Source organism: Diadema antillarum, unplaced genomic scaffold, assembly GCF_040938485.1.
Source record: "Diadema antillarum isolate AM-2024a unplaced genomic scaffold, OU_Dant_1.0 seq00000715_RagTag, whole genome shotgun sequence".
Classification (NCBI taxonomy): Eukaryota; Metazoa; Echinodermata; class Echinoidea; order Diadematoida; family Diadematidae; genus Diadema; species Diadema antillarum.
This window is the reverse complement of record NW_027271619.1, coordinates 263,766-288,152: the sequence shown is the minus strand read 5'-3', so window position 1 is coordinate 288,152 and position 24,387 is coordinate 263,766. Positions and strand designations below refer to the sequence as shown.

General features: G+C 39.0%; 1 protein-coding gene across 1 annotated transcript; it reads right to left on the bottom strand.

The window, feature by feature from the left end:
* Window positions 1-1,402: 1,402 nt before the first annotated feature.
* On the bottom strand, window positions 1,403-24,066 carry LOC139737912 (protein-cysteine N-palmitoyltransferase HHAT-like). The gene is made up of 11 exons (XM_071648580.1): window positions 23,826-24,066; window positions 20,138-20,211; window positions 16,844-16,960; window positions 16,379-16,573; window positions 14,816-15,139; window positions 10,690-10,861; window positions 9,043-9,193; window positions 8,171-8,206; window positions 7,404-7,602; window positions 4,731-4,878; window positions 1,403-2,031 (listed from the first exon to the last, which is right to left on the bottom strand). The coding sequence occupies exons 1-11, from the start codon at window positions 24,055-24,057 to the stop codon at window positions 1,841-1,843; spliced, it is 1,839 nt and encodes a 612-aa protein (XP_071504681.1). The 5' UTR covers window positions 24,058-24,066; the 3' UTR covers window positions 1,403-1,840.
* Window positions 24,067-24,387: the final 321 nt, after the last annotated feature.

Below are 24,387 nucleotides of genomic sequence, written 5' to 3'. Positions count from 1 at the left end.
GAATTCCACGATACCTTTTTTAGTTTCTGAATTAAGTTCAACATCCCCTTCCAATAGAAATACGTCGTCTGTCTCATCGCATAACTCGCAAACCCAATCCGATTGTCCAGCACTCCCGTGCAGTCCAACACATTCGGAGTGGTAAATACCGATTGTACACGAAACATTAGAACAGGATATGAGATTAGATGTTTTCTGGATGGAACAAATACATATCACTTCTCTATCACCAAATTCTTCCAGTGAAGATGAAGTCATATTTGTTTTGTCCGCCAGGAAGCTTGTCGATGAGCTATCAACGAATATTGCACTGCAGTACAGCTATATCGCTTCGCGTCCACAATGCATTGCGAGAGCGTCGACTTCCGATGACGTATTTGTTCACAATGCATTGCAAGAGCGTTGACTTCTGATGACGTATTTTTCCGCAGGGCTTTTGAATTGCGGTCAGAGTGTCATTCCAGCAGATTAGATCAGGGTCAACCCCCCACTGTTTTACGACGGCGGCATCACAGCTAACTTCTAAAGGAAAGTGAGCGTTGTATTGCCTTCTGTTTGAAGCTCCTTGATTTCACAGTATTGATAGCACAGCAGACCCCACTGATGGTCAGCGGCTGGGAAGATTATCAATCACGGAACCCGCAGAGAGTTGAACGCCGAGGAAAGAGTAATCAAAGTCAGAGAGAAACCACACCTGTGCTTTTTTGGCATAAGGTAATATGCTGCATTGAGCTAGGCAAGCATCACACATGCCTTTACCTCTGTTCAAGCGTCTGTTTGGTGTGTACCTAGGGATTTTCAGTGGGAAATTAGGGCACAAGTTTTCAATATGATCACTGTGATCAGGTGAAGGTATCAGTTGAAGGTAACTCTCTTCCACCTCCCTGCTTATAGTATACAATATATCAAGTTCTTCTGGAACCCTGCGTTGTGAAATATTCATCATATTTTTTTTTTTTTCTCTCTCTTTTTTTTTTAAACAGAAGTATCCTCCCAGGAGAAGAAATCATGGCTGACTATAGTTTTCTGAGAGGAAAAGAGCCCTGGAAGGCAGAAAAAATGTATGTATTATATATACAAATATATAAGGAGGATCAGTAATGATCATCTTATCTGCAAGTGATAAACTATTAGCTGTGCCTTTACATTGCATCATCCTTTAATGCTGCCCTCATGTAGTCTTGCAAAATAAAGAAAGAGAAAAAAGCAAAGAAGGCTCCACTGATGTGTGCGACATCCTGATTCAATTCGAACTTGGTGATTGCGCACACTAAAAGTGCGATCACAAAACTGCCGAATCGAAGTGATTTGACTGTTCAGAGACTGTGCGTATAAGCTGTACAGTCAATAAACTGTTCAATCACTAGATTTACCACCGTGCATGTGACCACGTCCACTTTTCCTTGACTGAAATGATAAAACCTTTGGCTGTATTGGGTTTAAGCTAACATTGAATTGAGCGGTAGAATTGCAAGGCATTCTTACCAGTTATGTTCTTTTTCAACATACAACTATTAGAAAAGCGCATCTGAAACCCACCAAAATTTCAGATGCGTTTTTCACAGAGGGACCGATTCGTTGGTTCGTGTGACCATTGCCGATATATGTCCACTTACCGTGTATGTTTGCCATTTTGCCTCTGACTAAGATTCTGCTAAGATTGAAAAACTCAACCATCCTTTTGACTTCATTACATCAGATGTTACATGAATCACTCTAAAGAAGCTTTACATCCAAAATACGCCTCCTTGTGCATCACATTAACAATACATCCAACATTTTTGTTCATCATTTACTTTCACTCCACTCACAGGGACGGTTCTCTTGTTCATCTCCCATCTCACTCCATCTGTCTGTCCGCCATCTGTGTGTCTGCATGTCTGTCCCTGACCTCCTCGCCTGCTAAGCTCGGAGCGGCCATGTAGAGTTTCTTGTGGAGGTAGTTCCTGCCCCATCGCTGGTTCAGCTCCTCCACCACCTGCAGGCTGCAGTAGTGAACGGCTACCAGACTGGGAACCACCCAGTATGCCTCTGTATTGGCAACAAGATTAACAGAGGAGGTTGAGAATGTTGAAAGTAATTACTTCCTCACGTAGTGAAGTGAAAGTGGGTACTACAACAGGATAATTAAGACATAAAAGTTTCAAGTTGTTCTTCCTGAATTTCCTCTTTCACTTCTTTTAATTCCCCACTTCGAATTCCCCGATTAATTTCAGCTATTAACATGCTCATTATCTTGTTTCTTCTTCTCTTTTACAGTTATCTGTACTTTGCTACCCATTGCAAGGTACTGGTACACAAATGTTTGATGAAACAAGAGCAAAGCCAAGAAGCATGCTTTCACAAAAATCATTAATAGAACTTACGAAATACTGGTAAGCGACTACACTTTCAGGGGAAGATATGGACATTACAAGAACTGCAAATATTGAGATATTTCCATTATAGTCAGTTTTCACACTATAGGCAGTGGTGTTAGTGCTTACTAGATATATAACTCGGTGTTCTATCTGAAAAACTTACTCACATTTGCCTCATGGCTCACTGTAGCCAGTTATGCGGAGGATCACTTGCACATCCTCTCCTCGATAACTGCATACAATTACCTTAAAAGCAGAAATTTTCTAGTGTGTAATTTTCCGTGCTTGGCCACATAAGATGAATTTTGCTTGTTTTGACTTTAACAGACAATCAAGATTGAGCAAACACTTCAAACAGCAGACTGCTCACTGCAGTCTTGGCAGCTGAGATTTTGGCAACATGTACTACGGCGAAAGGCATCTAGTCAGCATTACAACAGCAGAATTCACTCATGCGAAAGGACCAGAGAACATGAAGCCAGCTATATTAAACTAGAAATATCACTTAAGGTGATTAATACCCCCGCCCCGTGACGACAGTCTTACCCAAGGAATGATCTTTCCTTGATCTTCTGCCATTTAAATGCCGTTACCATGGCAACGCAGCTTCCGACACGTCCGAAAAATATGTCTTGCACATCTTCCCACCAAGACTATTGTGTGTGCCACATTTCATAAGCTTTTGTCAAAAACTGAGGAAGTAGTTCAATCCACAAGATCTTTCCTTGATCTTCCACCATTAATATGCCGTTACCATGGCAACGCAGCTTCCGACATGTCCAAAAAATATGTCTGCACATCTTCCCACCAAGACCAATGTGTGTGCCACATTTCATGAGCTTCAGTCGAATACAGAGGAAGTAGTTCAATCCGCAAGATCTTTCCTTGATCTTCTGCCATTTATATGCCGTTACCATGGCAACGCAGCTTCCGACACGTCCGAAAAATATGTCTTCCACATCTTCCCACCAAGATCAAGGTGTGTGCCACATTTCATAAGCTTTGGTCAAAAAACTGAGGAAGTAGTTAAATCCGCAAGATCTTTCCTTGATCTTCTGCCATTAATATGCCGTTACCATGGCAACATACTTTCGGGTACTGTCAAAAAATGTGTCTTGCACATCTACAACCAAAGGCACACATCTGTACCAAGTTTCATGGAAATTGGGCAAAAACTGAGGAAGTAGTTTGCAACACAAAATTTTCCATCATTTTGGCTCATAATATGTGAGCTGTTACCATGGCAACATACTTTTTGTCACTGTCAAGAAATGTGTCATGCTGACCTATATCCTAAGACAAACATTCAATATGAATTCCATGAGAATTGGAAGAACACTGATGAAGCAGTTTTGCCATGAAGCATTTTGCCCTATATTTTACCAATAACATGCCGTTACCATGGCAACGCACTTTTTGCCACTGCGGAAATATGTGTCTTGCACATTAACATATTCAGATGAACATCTGTACCTAATTTCATAAAAATTGATCAAAAACTGTGGGAGGAGTTCGCGACGCAAGATTTGTACCCATTTTTGCCCATAATATGCCGTTACCATGGCAACGTACTTTTGGGTACTGTCAAAAAATACGTCTTGCACATCTACAACCCAAGGCACACATCTGTGCCAAGTTTTATGGGAATCGGTTGAAAACTGAGGAAGTAGTTCGCGACGCAAGATTTGCAACGGACCGACCGCCCGACCGCCCGACCGCCCGACCGACCGCCCGACCGACCGCCCGACCGCCCGACCGTCCGCTGATTCCTATATACCCCCTTCAAACTTTGTTTGGCGGGGGTATAAATAACTGGCAGTTATACCCCTACCATATACCCATCTTAAAATCAAAGATGTAAAACGATGCTATATATACCAAGCAAACCAATTTGTGCACTTTCATCTTTGTGCTAATTGACATTGCGTAAAATGCTAAAGAATTTCTGTCTTGCAAAAATCTCCACTTTCACAATATTTATGCAGAGACTCCAACTCTCCCGTTTTCGATGGGAGATCTCCCGCCGAAAGCGGATTTTTGCAAAATCTTCCGTTCTCCCGCTTGAGATTTGATTTCTCCCGCCCTGGCTCTGTGTCTCCCGTTGGAAAGGATTTCTTACCTATTGCTATATTGAAAAAAATAAGCCTTAGATAGCACCAGAGAACATCTAGAACCCTAGGAACTTCACGCTTTGCTCACATCAACGGAGTCTCCTGTTTGCTAGGGGTTTCGGGCGGGAGAATCTCCAGATCAAAAGGTGCTTGGGGTTGGAGTCTCTGTTTATGTGATTCCCGCAAATTAGTACAACGAATAAAGCAAGAATCCCCTATCACACTCTGAGCTGTAACGAACAGTTAAGGGTGTGCTGACCTTCTCCGAAGATTTTCCTCACAAAGATTGCGGCGGTGGAGAAGCCCTCCAGGAAGAGAAGCAAGGTCCAGACCAACAAGGGGTACTTGGCACCGGCCACTAGGCCTCTTATTCTGCGCTGAGTCAGGGCAGAGCAGTGCTGGCTGACCTGGTGGCGGTTGGGGAGGAACAAATAGTCTTTTGATGAACACCTTTAATACAGGACTGCCACTTACATACCTCTCTAGAGCAATGGCATACTACATAAGATATCAGAAATAACATAAGTTTGGTTGAAACGAAACCCAGCATATTTCCTTAACTTGACAGGAAAAAGGGATAATACATATCATAAACATAAATATATAAATATATGGATGGCAGCTCTACTTTTATGCATTGCTAAGCCAAACATACACAGCATCATACATGTATATGATGAACACATGTCATGCATCACATGCATGTTTTTATTTTTTTTTCTTTTTTTTTGGTATGTGTGAAGTAGTATATGTTTACAATACAACCATGTTTGGCTCCTATTACGAGACTATCGTACATATGAAAAAGCATTCCTTTCAGAGAGATTGCAGAGGATGATTCAGTCATTCCTTAATGATTTCAAATGTGCTTACAAAGACCATCTTATGAGTTTGTATTCTTCCCGTTTCTGATTTGTTTTAAATGTTACTTTTGCAATGTTATCTACTTTCTATGATCGTACGGTTGCATTTGTGTTTTGAGTCCTTCTAAACCCTAATCAGGCCGGGCTTTTTTGGCTATCGTAGGTGCAATTGTGACGAAATTTGGCATGCGTGACACCCACGTCATAATCTACAAGATTGTGCCATAATATTTTTTGAAACAATCAATTTTTAATTCTAATTAATTAATCATGCAAATTAAGCTCAAGATCATATTCTAGCCTAATTAAAAGCATTGAGAGCCTAATTTTTGGTCTGTAAATCTGTTTTGGCATATTCAACAATTGTACATCACAAAAACTTCCAAAAGTCATTTCAATTCTTATGTATATTATTGTTTTCGGAATTTCTTATGTATTTCGTTGTTTTTTTACTTTTGTTTTTTCTTTGTTTTTTTGTTGGAAATTGTTACTGACCACTTTTTTACCATAATTAACATAAAATTAATCAATGAGAGTGATCAAATTGTAAAAATAATCAGGTTTTTATGACTTTCATGACAGAGCACTAGTTTTCCATAGGAAATGTACACAAAATCACAAAATTGTGCCCGTTTTGGGCGACATGCCATTCCAAAAATGGGCGTGGCTTCATAAAAATATGCGCGGATGTTGCAAATTTGTTCCCAAAAGTTGCGCGAGACTTGAACAAAGAAAGTCAAGAAGTTTTGCGACGAGGTCTTCTTGCGTTACGGAATTATAGTGCGAAACGTCGAGGGGGGGTGGCACATGTCACAGCACTTTTACGTTCTTTTAGTTGACCCCATTCACATGAAATATGTTCTTTAAGTTCACAGTGGCAGCGTTTGTATTTTTATGTATTTAATGATGAATGAAATAAACTGAACTGAACTGAATAAGTATTAACCAATTAAGGACAAGCTGAGTTTGCTTTAACACATATTTCCCATAAACACCTGCCCAAGTATGTTCAGGACTAGTCTTCAACGGGTTTAACAATAACCACAACATGTCTAGTCAATCCAAAAGGGACTGGAAACTATGACCTGTCTAATATGCCCTTTGCACCATTACCTTCTTTTAAAACATTGTGTGTAGACGTGTAAATAACACTCATCCTACTTTAGTTGAATGAGACGATTGGTTGTTGGTGATGCTGACTTTACAAAGCAAAGTAGTTCCCATCACAACACATATAAGTATAGTCAGCTCTGCATTATGCATTATGCATATGATATACAGGTTGCATATTTTCGATTACAATTCTAACAAATTAGAATAATGCCATACAGGCCTCACTTAGGACAGCATGTGACTGCATTGATCAACATAAAATTAGCCTCAATCACACTGCGTGAAACTACAATACGCATTGTTTCACTATCCAGTATTTTGCTTCATGTAATCTGGACAGTGTGAAAACAGATTTCTCAAGGAGTTACCGGTAAAAATTTCCCACAAAACTCCTTGCATGCACTTGGGAAGTTGCTCACTTCTTGTGAAACAATGCTTTGTTTTGTGTAGTGTGGCCTCCTTAGATGAAACTTCAAGTAGTTTGTCACTGGACGATACCCATTTCATGTTGTTCATGTGCATTGTGTATTCTTTTGCAGGCTGTTTATACACGTTTACATATTTTAGACTTTGGAGGGCACACAGTTTTTCCTATGTGCGGTATGCAAAACTGTGATTAGTTTTGCATCACTTGAAATACACTAAATTAGTCTGTGGGTAGAGTGTATTATCACATGCCAAAACTTCTGAAAGTAATTGAGAAGTATACTACACATAGTTTTGCATAGTGTTGCTGCTGCGATAGAGTGCACTCTCAGTTTTGTTTTTTGTTTTTGTTTTTGTTTTTTTGGGGGGAGGGGGGAGGGGGGAGGGGGGAGGGGGGGGAGGGGGGAGGGGGGGGAGGGGGGAGGGGGGGAGGGGGGAGGGGGGAGGGGGGAGGGGGGGGGGGAGGGGGGAGGGGGGGGAGGGGGAGGGGGGGTTGCTTCGTTTTGCTTTGCTTCTGTTCTTGCTTTTACCAGTTGGGTGATGCCCAGTTTCTTCAGCAGGATGGGTGCGGACACCTCGCACTGGATTCCCACAACATGCATCGCCATCATCGCTACGATGTTGGGGCCGCCGCCGTGCCAGAAGCAGCTGAATGCAAAACACGTCGCTAGGGCCAAGGATCGTCTCAGCGCACCGTGCTGCGATCCGCCGACAGGGATGTAGATGTTTCTGCCCATTGGACGAATCATATACATCTGATTCATTTATCACAGCAAAAATGCACACCAAAAACACATACATGTACCTTACTTTATATATGATGAAAACATCGCACAAGGCACACCCAATATGATGACAGTAGTAGACTAGCAAAGCATCTCCAAAAATTGTTTTGTTTTTCCCAGTGGTTTTTATTCATTACTATTCAAATAATACAAAGGCAATATTATAAATTGATACTACTATATAAAGCAACATAATAATCACATAATTTGGATATAAATGACAAAATTGATTAAGGTCATATCCTTCCTGTGTATTATTTCCTTCTTTTTTCAGAGAAAAAAAAAGAATTGAAACTTCACAATATAGTACACCTAACATCTAATTTGTCAGACTGATAACAACTCAAATGAAAAAACAAACAAACACACAATTGTAAAGCGAAACAGAATAGAATCACATTATGTTATTATAGACTATGATTACGAGTTACACAGACACACACACACACACACACACACATACCACGCACCATAGTCCCAAAGGCCCAAAATGATGACATGTCTGAACGTACCTCAAGATGAACTGGTGCTCTCCTCTGTCAAAATACCTGACAAGACATGTAAGGTAAACAACATCATTAGATATGTGATAATGAGTTTAGTAAATGAGTTTTCAAAACCATACAACTCTGATTACAGTAAAGTTTGGTCTCCTCTCTTAGAAAAAAACAACAATTCATGTTCATATGAACTTAAAGATCCGACAGTCACTCTCAGTAACATTGACCACAGCCACACTATAGAGAGAAACACTTCATCGTAATTAATGTGTTCAGATGAAGATTTGCGTGCAGATTTGGAGCAATCATACCTCAATGTACATATCATGTTTCAAATGAAATGTGAGGTACTGGAAAATGTCCTACAAAATAAGGAAAACCCCAACACAATGAATTTAAACAGATGAGATATTGAAAGCAAAACTTGTACCTCTCCCTGGGTAAACCTACCCTTAATGAGCATCTACTTGTACAATAACCGAAATTATCCCCAAGAAAAAGGTCCAACCAGGGTATATAAATTTGTTTCTCACAGTTGCTCAACTGTACAATAAGAATTCCATCTGAAATAACCGTATGCACATTGCAGGAAGCAATACTATCAATACAGAAATAAGTCATCACAAATATGTTGCCAATTTCATAAAACATTACTGATTAGTCTCCTTGCACGATCTCATCAAGTGCAGATTTTCCAGGAAAAATCTTAGCTCCCCCATGTTTTGGAGATTGATTTCAAACTGTAATAATATACAATATTTGGCATAAGAAAATTACATCAAATTCATTCTCTGAATTGATGCTCATATACAAACATTCCAAGTTCTTGATATTTCATAATTGACATTTCAAACACAAAGCATTTTGCAAAACATGTTACCTACCTCCATCCATCGTGAAAACAAGTTATCGTCTGAAAGCAAATTGGCAGGGCTGGTAGAAGAACTCCGTCAAATATGGCAAGGGCTTTGGCAAACCCGTAGTACACCATGTACTGGATCTGAAAGATGAGTATGACCCATTCTCCTAGTGCAACTGAAGAGTAAAAAAAACAGAAATGAATTACTGAACAGGAGGTATTAAAGCAGTTTCACACCCCCCCCCCCCCCCCCCAGCGAAACATCAACATCTTTAATGGTACGTAAAGCCAGAATTAACATTTCGATAGAACTGAATGGAGCTTGATAAGACATGAAGCATCAGAACCATTACATAAAGAATTAAAGCACTTGGAGACCACAGACCTCTGCAAGCAGCTCATTTCCACCATTACGCGCTGAAAATCGTCCAATTTCCCAACGATAAAGAGGCCTTGTGTTACTTTACCTCATCAGCTTCCTGCTGCATGGCACCTCTTGAATACAGCACGCACTTTGTGTGCATGCAAACCTCAAAAGTACACAGCTTAAACTCCCAAGTTGATTGACCTTATTTGCCAAAATATTAAATTTATCATCTTCAAAAATTCATATAAATTCTCAGATCACTACCAAAATGTAATCATCTGTTCCTTGTGTCATTATCAAATTTTCTTAAAGTTTCATCCAAATTAATTCACAATTTCTTTAGTTATTTTTGAATATAAAAAGACAAAAAACAAAAACAAACAAACAAACAAACAACTAATGGCAACAAAAACATAACCTCCTGGGGGGAGGTAATTATACTTACAAAGTAGAATAACCTGAGAGGGCACTTTAGTGTTCTTTTTCCAGAAAAAACAAAACAAAACCCAAACAGTCGGGTATGTATGCCCATTTTGAATCACTTGAATAAATATGCAGTACCCGCTGCCACTAGGGATCAGAACCATCACTGGCTATTGGGTGGAAGTTTGATAGTCTGGTGGATATGACACATGGGTAGCAATTAGGAAGTTATGGGTTGGAATCCCACCCAAGTGTGTATGCTAATAATTCTTATCATGGCTCTTACTCAATAATACTGAAAAATTGGTGTGTATCTATGTTCCTGAAGGGCAACCATCAATCAGTTGCAGTAAAAACAACTTTAAAAGGCTTTAACGTGCTACAGAGATTGGGTCCAAAAGCATTATTTATTTAGCTTTGAATCAAATTCCAACAAAAATGAAAGAAAAAATTGCAATGTTGGAAAATAAGTGTGCATGTCCTATCATTACCTGTACTTGCATTAATCATGGTATTATGATTCCTGGATCACTCATGTGAACTAAAAACTGACTTCAAGTGAACTTTGCATTGCTGTAGAACCTTTCTAGTTGTTAGAAATGCCCACAGTATTTATCCTTTAATTTTGGTTTCAGCTTCATATAATTGCAGCATACTTATGACCACGAAAGGACTATTATAACGATATATGTGGATCAGGGTAGACTGATATAAATGGCACTTTATAGAACCGCATTTGCTGTTTCAGATGATATTTTGCACGTTTGATGGCACTTTCTGTTTCCCCCCATGATTTAAAGGTGCAACTCTCCTAAACACGAATGTTTCTCCAGACATGCGCTCAGAGGGGACACGATGGAGACATGCTGAGCGCCAACTTACTGAGCGCCACCACTGAGAGCTGGCTGAGCTTTCGCCGAAGGCTGAGGAACGTTGAGATGTAGAGGTAGTGGTGGAGCCATTCCAGGAATATGGCATTGAGGAGTGGGCGGAGCCACTGCAGACACACCCACCTCACGCCCTTCTCCTCCTGTGGGTAGTAGGGCTGCTTAATCTGGATGGGTAATAATGAGGTAAAGAGAAGTAAATGTTTGCGGTCCTATTCCATGGACACGCTTTTGCCGATTGATTTCAACAACAACAAAAGTTCAGTTCTCAGTGGTTACAGTATCCATAAAATAGATGGAATATTGATGTAGATATGATGCTTGAAGCCATGATAAAGATTTTTTTAATAAATCACAATTAAAAAGTGGTTTTTATTGTCGTAAATCATCTCTTCAAAGTGCACTGCCAATTAATGCCCATGATTAAAATGCCAAGTTAACTCTTTATGTGCCACATTCGCATGCCCGACTCAGTCGACGGCGTGCCAACTTCGCATATTCTGCTCAAACGCACAAACCCACCCAAACCGATCAATAAATTGCCAAATGCCACAGTACAATTAAAGCGTTCGGTGTTCCCTGCTGGATATGCGTGTAAATTCTAAGTTTCTGCCACTGTTCTGTGTGCAAAAGTCAGGCCTTTACAGTAATGTAGGTACTGGTCACTTAAAAGAAATTCAATCATCAATCTGACATGCAATTCACATCAAAGTAAAGCTTGGCATTTTCTCTACAACTTTGTGCAATACATGTCCAGCTCAACAGAAATTTGAAACAGTTACATAGATTTGAAAAACACAATGTTTTCTCAAAGTATGACTACGTTGGTGTCTCAGAATAATGTGGCACACATGGGTTTTCCACCATGGCACATAAAGAATTAATCAAACAAACAGATGGAACCACTCATAAACATCTCACAGTAAAGAAGATATATGCAGAATATGTAGATTTGATATGTTTTCACAGAAAAGTAAAATTGGTCATAACCAAATATGCAAATCAGCAGAAGTGATGCTGTCATCTACTCAAAATTTTCCAACTTGGTGACAATTCTGTGCACAAGTCAACCAAGATATGATCATCATAGTTGAGATGCAGATACATTCGCTACTAACACTACTGTTTAACAGAATACATGCGAATTCATAAATTATAGGGGGAAAGGGATTGCTGTTTCTCACTTTTATCAAACAACAACATAAAAAGATTATTTTATAACAATTAAACATACCCTGTGTACAAACATATGTGAGAGACATAACACCATCCCCTTTTCTGATTTTTCTAATTTGTGAGTTTGGATGTGACTAATGTCACTAACTAGCGACCACATGTGAATCTCTCCAATTATCAGTTTTCTGTTAGACTTTGATGATTCCCACCATCCTGTTCATCAGATTTGTCCCATCTCCTAAAGCAAACTTGGAATAAATTGGAGAGGAATGTCACTTTACAGATTCCATTGGCAGCACTGCTGCACACAGTGTCCACGCGAACTGCGTCTTCTTCCTTGAGTGACAACACGGAAAGTCAATGGCAAACAGAAACAGTGATATCTATTAAAAGTAGGGACATATCATTCATCATCCAGCGTGCTCACGGGCGTGATAAATGATGCCATTCTCAAGTGTCTTTTACTCATCTTCCTCATTAATAATATTCTGCCTACTAAAAGGACTATTACAGAGTTCCAAAGTCATGTGACAGTTAACAAGCCATGACATGGTAAGTTGTGATGACTGATTGATTATAATTTCATTCACATCAGAAAGTTTTCTTGGCCACTGTACCAAGAAATGCTTGTCAAATTAATCAAATCTGCATAGAAGAAACAATGGAACTGTACTCATATTAGACAAATTTGATGTGGTAAGTTATTTTCAGGTACTTAAAAAATGATGTTGTCCATTAGAAACATTCTCCCAATACTACACAGTGTCAATGTTTTTGTAGGCCTGAGAAGAAAATGTTCTCAGTCTATTCCTGTTCCGAAAACTTGCTTTTTTTAGCTGTCATTCTTTTGCAATTATTATATACTGTAAAGCACATATATAGTGGGGGTGGGGGGTGGAGTTGGAGGCACCAAATGTTTAAAGCAATGAAATGTTAACTTTCAAAGGTTTTCATCAGATAAGTGATATCAGATAAAACCACACAATAATGGAAATTGGCTGAGGTCATAGTGTCTTCAACTCATAACTTTCCCACCGCTTCGCCTGTGAGATAATAATAATTCTACAAAGGTGAATATATGTTTTTGGTGAATAATTCAGCAATTAAAGCAACCAACAAACAATAGAAGTCATTACTGCCACATTATCATAACACCACAAAAATTTCATGCAGAGGATACAAACTGTAACTTTATGATCAAATATCTGAAAGGGAAATTCAATCTAATGAAGATCTGTATCGGTATTATAATTTCGTAGGTCAAAGGAAGACTTCTGAGTCTATGATATTATCACCTCACATAATACATAAATGTCTTTGCCACTGGTATTCCTGTCTGTTGAGTCCTGGAAATACATGGGGTTTTTTGGATTCCAAAAACTATAGTGCAAGTAAACTTTCACCACTATGCTTGTTTGATTTTACTCTGTTTTAGATACCAAAGCCATCTTTGAATATTGTGCGGCATTGCACTTTCAGGATTCGTTCTATTGAACTCCCTATTTAAGCTCTTTCTCATTCTCATGATCAAGCATCATCCAGAATTATACAACACATGTATAGATCCTTGCCATCTGATTGGATGAAGGCAGGTCACAGGACATTCAGTACAATCAGCTATCCCACGCTCACTTGTATTGCCAGTGCAATAGACGTCTATTGAATGGTATTAAAATCAAGCGAGCCAGCAGTGAAATAGATCTTTACAGGACACACTGACCTTGTGTATTCTAAGCATTGACACATACACGTACCCATTTGCGCAGCCAGCAAGACCTAGAGCCAGTCTGAGAGCTAGGATCTAGGCCAAACTGTTAGTCCTCCTCCTAGAAAGGCTTAATGTTAGATCTATTTTGGTCTAGACCAGGCCTATATCAGGTGTTGTATAAAACAAATATTCAATGTTTTATCATTTGTGCTACAATTCGAATATTACGTCCGGTGCAAGTTTTGCCGTTCTATTCAACTCTGCTTCATGTCATTGAATATAACGTTCAAACTTACACACTCATGTAATATTTGGAACCATCGCACTCATTTTCGTGTGTGGGACTAGACACATGGACTTCTGATAAACTGCCCCCAGTCATGCTGCACTTGCTTGATGCATTCATTTGCAAAAGTTTCTCAGCTAAGACTGACCGATACCTTTGAATGACTGGGAAACTGGAATGACAATTGTGTGATTCCAAGTACACTATTGAAAGATCTTGGCAGGATTCCAGGCAGCATTGAGACAAAACTGCAGGGTCATTTATCCACTCACAACCACTTGGGTTATCAGAGCAGCAACCTAAGTAGGGTTCCAATTTAACCTATTCACAGATTACTTTCGGAATGACAATTGTGACTTGCTTGAATGAAAACGATAGTTCGAACAAATTCAGTGTTTGCACTAGTGTCATTTGTACCTCTGCTTCATCAGGCAAACTAAGTTACGTAGTATGAAATAATGATTACCCCATTTACAACTAAAAGCCCTTTATCACAGGACCGGACGGTGACAGGTTACTAATGCACAAGTTTTGATTGATTGGAAGATACCATGCTCATGCTCTTCTGGGGACATCGCCTTAATACATTGCAGTTTCACTTTCTCTTTGCATACTTTCTGCTTTCAGCATGTCCAGGAATTCCATACCAGCACATAAAGGGGAAAGGAAAATTAGTCAGCATATACACAACTACGTGAGAGAATCATTTTAAAGGCCTCCATCTCAATTACTGTTAACTGGAACACTCTAGCAACCTCGGTTTCGAACTTTCATATTACCAAGCCATTACATCATTTCAAGGATGACCTGAATTGATTGTCATGTGTTTCACCTCAATCACTCCAATGTCAAAATTTTTGTCTCGAATGCCATGTGATCTGTGTGATGCAAAAATGTGAAAATGAAAACCGAGGCAGAGATATTGCAAAGGCCCTACCTGAAATGTCTTACCTGACGGAAAAACCCCTCCGGTGACGTAACGGGTCCATGTGCGCTTGTTGGAAGATAGAAGACATACAGCAGAAAATCCCAAAAGGTCCACGCCTCTTCTCCTCCGTTTCCATCCTCCCTGACGTTCTTTTCCGCTTCGTTCTTTGGAAGTCTATTGGCATGGGCTGCGCCAAAGGCTATGAAACGGAGGCTGCAGAATGCTAAGCAGATCAGAAACTTGCTGTGGCTGAGCGGATCATCCTTGGGTATGACAGACAGCTGGATGGTGGAGTAAAAACAAGTGAGAAGATATGAGCTGCTGGATGCTTGGGAGTAACCAGATTTCTGGCAGTCACAGAAGGGCCACCTACTGAATGATACAAACCACTGTCAGAATGCTTGGATGGGAACAATTTTAATTGAAACCTGACAATGGGCAAACTAAAAATAAACCCTTACAAAGTACAAAACTTTTTTGATTAAAAAAGAATAACAAACACACAAATGCAAACTTCATCTGCCAGGATGAATTTAAGAAAAAAAAGTTTAAAGGTAAAGTATAGTTTCCATACACCTGCAAAAACCATTAATATTTGCCCTAAAATGGACACTTTTGCATACAAACTGTGTGAATTTAATCTGCGATTTCACTTGAGTAACAACAAAAATGTTAGATATTGGTCAGAAAGTTTCACAAGAAGTACTACAGGCTCAAGAGGGTATCAGATCATGGTTATTACATAATCTTTTTTATCATCGATTATTGATACTTTAAAAATTGGCCACAGCAGGATCTACCAATGTTCCATGCAAGAGTCAATCACATGCAGCTTGTTGGGAAATTTGATTGCTAATAAAGGAAAGATCGATCATCACATAACATTTTACCTGCCCCCTACTTTAATAATGAGGAGGGCCCCTCCGGGATAGAAAAATGTACTTGGTATATGATTGAAATTATTTTACACTTTTGATCTCAAATACTGTATACGCAATATATTTCGCGAGTCTAAATTTTCGCGAATCGGGAATTCTGGACGATTTCGTGATTGGTTAAATTCGCGATCACAGAGTCCTGTAATGAACAGAGAAATGAACATGCGTACGTCATATCCACATTGGGATCAGAGTCAATATTTTCGAGTGTCTTTAATTTCGCGAATAGCACCTGATTCGCGAAATTCGCGGAAATAAAAACCTCAAGAAATATTTGGTGTAAACAGTACACCAAAACAACTTGTTTTTATGGCAAATTGTATCAGCTACACAAGTTTCTTGGTAGACTCTCTCAATGCATTGCAAGCAAATTCCAAATGAGGAAAGAAGAATTTTAAGCCCTTCTGAGAACTATGTTTTGGTTTAAAGAGCGTTAAAACAAACAATCACACAAACATACACACACACACACACGGCTTACATACAAACCTATATGCCAGAATAAGAACAATTGCTTAAATACATTTGCCATTTCAGAAACACATTCACAAGCAAACAAACATAAAGCAAACATATAGGTACACTGGGACACACACACACACACACACACACACACACACACACACACACACACACACACACACTTACCTGCAAAGACAAGGAAGTTCGATTGATGAGGGAGGCCAGCTGTGACAGACACACTGCCCACACCACCCACACCCGTCCAGTAGACACAGCAATGAAGGCCAGGAGGGCGTGGAGTAGTATCACAAGAAACACCATGTAACCGATGATGACCGCTGTACCAGCCAGAGAAGACATGAGGAGAAACCATTTTCTGTGCTGTGCGGGTTTAAAGGAAACAATCTAGGTTCACTTCTAGTTTGATTTCAATCAAAAGGATTTATATGAAACAGAAAACGTATTGCAATTAATGAGATAAAATCGCTTTGTCTGGATGGGTGCGCCAGTCCTGACATGGCCGAAAAACAGAGGTTGGACTGTACAAGGACTTAATGACTAGGACACACATTTTTACCAGTCCAAAGATCACACCAAAAAATGTCTCCTCATTCAAACCACTGAATCAGGACTTTTAAGCCCCAGACTCACCCGAGGAGAGAATTTGGAGAAAAAGTAGCCCCCCGTCACGTGACCAGCGTAGACGGCGAGCGCAGTCGGGTTGAGGGTAAAATGTTTCCAGTGGCTCCACTCATGTGGCATAATATCCTGTGCAGTTTGATTTGTAAATCAGGCAAAATAAACAAACATGAGAGGATGCATTGATGAATAATGTATTCAAACACATATTTCATAAATTTCAGATTTATTTCAGTCACTCCTATAAAAATATATTCAGACATAAGAACAGATAAACAAATTCAAATTGGCATCACAAATGTAATAGAATGTAGAGACAGCCAGGAATACAAAAATTTTATGAACAGCTGCCATTGTAAAATATGCATTCAAACCAAGAAAATAAAGAAGTGTAGGGGCGCGCACTGAAACATATTAGAGTGTGTATTGTGTCTCTGTCATCCTTTGTGGATTGGACCACAGCAAAATCATAAATGTTTTTGTGTGTCATTCATGAAATGCAATATTTGTTCACTTTGTGATCATATTCACACAATGTTCTACTTCTCCTTGCTCTCTTCGACTGAATCAGTCGTTGTAATGCATTTGCAAATAAAACTCTGCCACATTGCATACATACATTGTATATATTCCCCAGAAGTTAATACGACATATTCTTTGGCGTGAGCTTCTGCTGTGCTTGATATCATAAAAACTACATACGTACATTCAAATCTTGTCTAAGGTGGCCATGCAAGGAAGACAAAAAAGCGGCTGTTTTAGACAAGTGTCCGCTCTATAGACAGGGTCTCCAACATGGCTTTTTTTAGTGGTTGTACACAGCAGGTGGCTGCTATAGACAGGTGGCTGCTATAGACAGGTGGCTGCTATAAGGCAGGTGGCTGCTAAGGCAGGTTTGAATGTCTGTAAATTACCCCATGCACTCACACTCTAGCAGGCAGTGATTGGGATGCTGAATTCCCTATTGTCAGAGACAAGTTGTCCAATATGTCTCTGCACACATATTTACTTTTGAAGAAATGTTGACATTGTAAACCAAGTATTACAGGATATCTTTTCTATGTCTCATCCGTATTTCTCTTCTATATTCAACACCACTTCCCCCCTTTTTGCTCACAATCTACCATCACTTCTAATCTTCATGCTTATGCTCCTCTTGCTGTTAACAGACTTTAAAGAGAGAAAACTCTACATGGTGAAATTTAGTTTTTATTAACTGTAAATTGTGAGAAAATTTATATCTACACACATCTTCCCCCCTCTCTCTCTTTCTCTATGTACCTATCTATCTATCTATCTACGTATCTATCTATCTATCTATCTATCTATCTATCTATCTATCTATCTATCTATCTATCTATCTATCTATTCATCTATCTAGCTAACTATCTTTGTACTGTATGTATGTATGTATCTACCAACTAACAGTAACTGAAAGCCTTGGTATCTATTGATGTAACAATTGGACAGGCGTCTGCTTTCAACAAGGTATGATATTTCATCTTGCTCACGTTTTGAATCAGGAAGGAAACTGGCCACATCGATTTTCTCCGGTTTACTTCCTGCTGAGAGGAGAGCAGCCTGCTACTTCCCCCTGATTTTCCTTATTGCTTTACATGTTAATCACAATCCATGAAACGAAAATGTTTATGCCCGAGAATGCCAATTGTTGTCTCTCAAAATTGAATGCAAAAATTAGAGAAAATTTCCAAGAAGAACGACATCAATCTAAAATGGACTGAAGCACCATGCCAAGCTAATCACCATCTAGTTTATGTGGATTGAGAGTCTTTCCTGTGAGCCCGTGTCACAGGGACAGTCTCCAGTGATCTTATCTAATTTATGACTGACTGTCCACACTGCTATCTCAACTGTCCCCGAGCTGCGGGGGCAATCGGGGCTTGGGGCGAGCCCTACCACTTGAAACCAGACTTCGAGTATGCGCACATTTGATGAACACAGCTGGGTGTTATCAACTGTGGCCCAAGGCCCCTCTCCCCTCCAAATTTTGTCCCCAGACCCGACTTGCTTCGTTGGGATGGGGGACAAGTCGAGTCCCAGTGAGCATCCACACTATGGTTTTAGAGGGGAAGGTTCTGCGGCGTGGGACTTTCCCCGCGATGCGGGGACTAATGTGAATGTGGGAATAATTGAATTTCAGGATACTTCTTTTGTTTTTCTGTTCATTCTCCATAAGCATAAGTATAAGTACAGGTCATTTATATGTTTCCTTGATGCACAGGTAATATATTACACATTTTCATTCTGCGTTGCAATAAGCAAGCCACTGATATGACAATTAGCTAGGAATGGAAACAATAAAGCTGTTCTTTTTTCCATAAAGTTATTGTGCCACTGATATAAAATAAAAAAACTCCAACAACATTTGGAAGCATCAGTGAGATGACGGTATTGCATGCTACATCATTCTTGAGGTACCACGGACACATCAACTGTATATAATGTGTGGGCAGCAGTGACTTGATCAACTGCTCCCACCACGTTCTGATCTCTCAAAAGAACAAAACGGAAATGTGAAAGCCACTTCCCACAAGTTTAAAATCTTACTCAAATACTGGTTCAGTTCCAACAAATCAAAGTCCTTGGACTGTATTCCAAACGTTATCATAACAGACTTGCCTTTTCCTACACACTGCACAAAGAGGAAATTGTGTATTTTAATCTATCAAACAAACAAAGATGAAACAAAGCAAAGGAAACAGAACAAAGGATACTTGCACACAACTGTGCAAATGGTAAGATTTATTTTTTTTAATTTTCTTTCTCTGATTTCAAAGAAATTGAAAACATAACCAACATGACACCTCTTTATGAATTTGTTTTTTAGTTCCATGTTTATAAGAAACTGAAAATTAGGAATATCTCAGGGATGACTTCGATTACATTGATATATTTCTTTTTGTCTGTTAGATTGTCATCACATTTGTATTGACCTTCTGCTTTTGCTTGAGTGCTTTAATTGAAAAGAATTTGCACTCTCTGGAATTAGGAAGATCCTCCACATCATAAAAACTTCTGAAAGGCCACATATTCTTGTATACATCCAACACAGATGGAATAATTTTCTAATCTACTAATCTAAGATTTGTTTTGGGCAAGTATCAAGTTAGCAGAGGGAAGTGTTTGGTCTGCAAGCAGCCACTGTTATGAAACCTCCTTCTCACTCATGTGTGGCATGATTAAGTTTACTTTTTGACCAATGCAAACTCTTGTAGGCAGTTGATTTGGACTACATCAATTTTGGCAGGTTTCCCAAACCAAAGACAGGCACTTGCTCACACATACCTGATATCTATTCCCAAGTAGACTCCATCCTGGCTGTAGATATCCATTTCCTGTGGCTGTCCTTCTCTGGAAATCTTTGACGGGAAGATGAGAAAGTTTACAAGCGTGATTTAAATGTTGAGGACAGGCTGATTTTGCTACAACACGCATATCGCATAGACACTTACCCGAGTAGGACTCGTCCTCAAAGGGTTAATTGAATGACTGCCCCTCCCTGCGAGGTCTCTGATTGATGGACTGCTATGTTACGTAATCACTTACACTATTAACTTGGCACGCATCACGTCCTCTAGCAATTCCTGCATCAGAATCTAGAAAGTGACTGCCGAGGATGTCACATCACTCGAGTTTGGGACAGTTTGGGGTAAAAATCACTGATCTGGGCACAAAACTATGACATCACGATGTTCACATAATCAAGAATCATTCAAACTAGGTAGAATAAGATGAACAGACAGCAACAATTCTAAACTGCTATCATTCCACAACAGGGTGTACATGCTAGCACATTCGAGAACCGTTTACCATCTCTTCTGAATTACAAGACAAGAACCAAATTCATCTCATCCTACAAACAGTGGAGTGAGTCTTGCTAATATACTGCAGGTATAAAACCGTCTGCGGCGTTCAAAGTCACGATCAAACTTTACATTATGTAGTTACACATTTGAAACAGATCAAGTCAGTGCATACCGAGTGGTAATGTGATGGATGAATCCCTGTTTATTGCGAATTAATTATTGCAGGATGGAAGGAGGGAAGAATAAGAGGGACAAAGATTCCTGACACAGCTACTGTAAATCATTATCACCATCCTGAGCTGCTAGTGCACGCCTTTTGATTTCCAATTTGTCACTTAATTCTAAATTTATGAACTCAGAAACTTGTACAGAAATGAATGCAAGGGTGTCATCCTGCAACAGATAAGTTCATGATAAATCTCATTCAAGTTATCTCCCAATACTAAAGCTTACATGAAGCAAGAATGTTCTTCTATTCTTGCTGTTTGAGTCTGTTAACTAATGCTTATTTTGAAGACATTCATCCTAGTTCATGAAATATTACTGAGGATTTATTCATTTATTTTTATTTTTTTGGTGCAAGCGTTGTTAACTCTTATGAATACTAAAAAAAAAGTTTACTTGATTATAGAACTGAAATATCTACTTGGTAAATACTTCATTTCATGTATAACTGCAATATAATATTCTACTGAATCAGATGTACCGGTAATCAAACTTTTATTCTGATCTAACAGGTATTGTTTATCATAACTGCATTTGAAATAACAATTTTGCATATCATTAATAGAGCACAAGCATACTTCTCACAAAATGTTTTCCTGAGGACATCTTAGTAGTGAACACCTTGTAATAGGTGTAATATCAAGTACTGTATTGCAAAAATGTCATATTAATTGAAAATCATCATGTGAAATAAAATTTGATATTTTTTTTTTGTTTGTTAATTCATACATGAAGGGATGAGGGCATTAAATGCCACAAAAATCACATCTCTTAGTGACAAATACAAAACATACAACCTTCTAAGCATGTTTTAGGTCAGCATCAAATCCAATTTTGAGGGCTATGAAAACATGTACACAGATTGCAGTTGCAGTGCTCACTGCAGTATTCTGAAGGCTCAAGAATACCAGAATAAGGAAGGATCAAGACACACACAGCCCCGGCGATACGGTGCAATTAACTCACTGATAAGAGGCCAAATCTTTTGAATTCATAACGGTCATCGAAGCACTGTGCGGAGGGAAGGACAAAAAAATCTCAAAAGTTCACCTCCTCATATCTCCCTTATTTTACCACCAAATCCCTTGAAACTTCACACATATATCTAATATGGATATATCATCCTTCATATGATTTTTGGGCAAAAATGCTGATGTATCTTTTGAGATATGTGTCTTTTTCTGTCTGAGTCAACCGTGGGAAAGGGTTACGATTTTTTCTGGACACAAGTCTGCACCTGCATGATGGGATGCATTTGATTAACATATTGCTAGTCTGTATACACCAGACTCACTACCTGCGAAGTTTCATGTTTGCGCAATTAGTACCGGTAGTTAGGTGAAAATAAGAGCAAAGAGACAACCCAATTTAAGAGAAAATACTGGACATGCACAACTAGATCATCCTCCTGCACATGCGTTCTCTACTGGTCAGTGCATGCTTAGCCAATCAGCGGTGTCAGGACTGGCGCAATGCAGCAGGGTTCGGTTTTCGGTCCACAGGGTGGTGAGTGGGCAAGAGAGGAACCCTGCAATGTGCTTCAACTGTTTCATGCAGCACAAAAACCGATACATCGGACTGCGTACTGCTAATGCTATGGATTTTACGTGGGTCACAAGTGACAGTGATCTCGATTTTTTCCGGACATAACCGTGCGCCAAATGATACAGAAAAGATATTTGGAACACAGTATGGATATACTACAATAAGTCATATACCGAAGTTTCATTTTTGTGCAATGAAGGAAAATGTGAAAAAATAACACTTGTTTTGAGACCAAATTTTCTGTTTTGGAAGCTAAGTTTCGATATGATTTTCACAGGTTTATCCTCAATAAAACCCAAAATAACTAACATTGCAAGTTAGAGAATAGTTTCTTCTTCAATTTGCTGTATAGATTTAATCATTTGATGGCTTCTGAGGCGATATATTGCGATTGTCCTGCAACACTTTCCCAGTGGTTCTGTGTACACAAGCTGTCTACTTTATGCAAATGAGGCTTCGAGGTCATATGCTTTTGGCGAGTTAATTGCACCGTATCGCCGTGCCTGCACAAGTACTTTTCAAACAGGCATGCTCTTCCTGGCACATCCCTAATACAACAGATATATTGACTTTGTATGGTTTTGGAAAGTTGAAACTTTTGTTTAAGAGCCAATAGGGAATCATGATGTTGACAATGATAACTATAACAATAACTTTTAACAATCATTTAAAGTCATGATAATAATAATGGTAATAATAATGATTATAATAATAATAACAATAAATTTATTCATTATTACTATTATTATTGTTATTATTATTATTACCATTATTGTTATTATTATTGTTATTATTATTATTATTATTATCATTATCATTGTTATTATTATTACTATCTCTGCCAAGGGAGGAGGTTATGTTTTCCTTACCGTTGGTTTGTTTGTTTGTCCGTGTGCAAAATAACTCAAAAAGTTGTCAATGGATTTGGATGAAACTTGCAGGAAAGGTTGATAATGATACAAGGAACAGATGATTAAATTTTGGTAGTGATCCCTTAATTTTTATGGATTTTATAATTAATGAAGGATTTTCGATATTTTGGTAGGTAGGATCAATGAACTTGGGAGTTCAAGCTGCATATTTTTTAGGTCTTCATGCACGCACTAGAGGCGTGCTCTAGTTTACACGTGCTGCGCAGCTGGCATTGATGACGTAACAAAAGGTTTCTATATTGGGAAATCGGGCGATTTTCAGCATGCATACGTATGGGTAGAATCTCTATGGAAATATCAGTGGTGGAAATTAGCTGCTTGGCGGAGGTCTGCGCTCTCAGAGTGCTTCTCTAGTTATCATTTATAGAAGAATTATTATTATTACTACAAATACTACATTACTATTATTATAACAACAACAAATGCAACGTAATGATAATATAATGACTGCAATTATAGTCATACCTTGAGACTCTCTGAATAGTCTGTATGTGGCGTACCCATAGGTAGCTACAACCATCAACGTATAGAGAAACAGCTCCCACTTTGGCAGCAGAACAGCGGATACTACTGGCTGTTTCGCATCAGGGTTGCCTTGGTTACATGTTCTAGATGCCACTCTTTCCTCAGCTGGAGTCTGCTCATTCTCGACATACCCTCTCATCTCTGTCTCCCCAGACTGGTGCTGTGAGCTCATCTTCATTATTTTTCTTCACAGATCTAGAAAGACAACTAAAAAAAAAAAGAAAAAAAAAGACGTCTTGACACATATCCAGTCAATAGACGGCATGCATGTAGAGGTGTGTGAGAGACAGATCGCAAACTCACAAACACTTTGTACTTCAGGTTTCACATGCGCAATGCAAAGGTTCTGTGAATTATAGCTACCACTTTGAAACTTTGCTTTTTTGAGTTTTTTCACATCACACTGCTTACCAGTCAGACAGCAGAAATTTGAAGGAGTCAAACTTTATAAAGAAGATAAAATGACAGTTAAGAGGAAGAATTATTTGAATAAGGAAGTTAT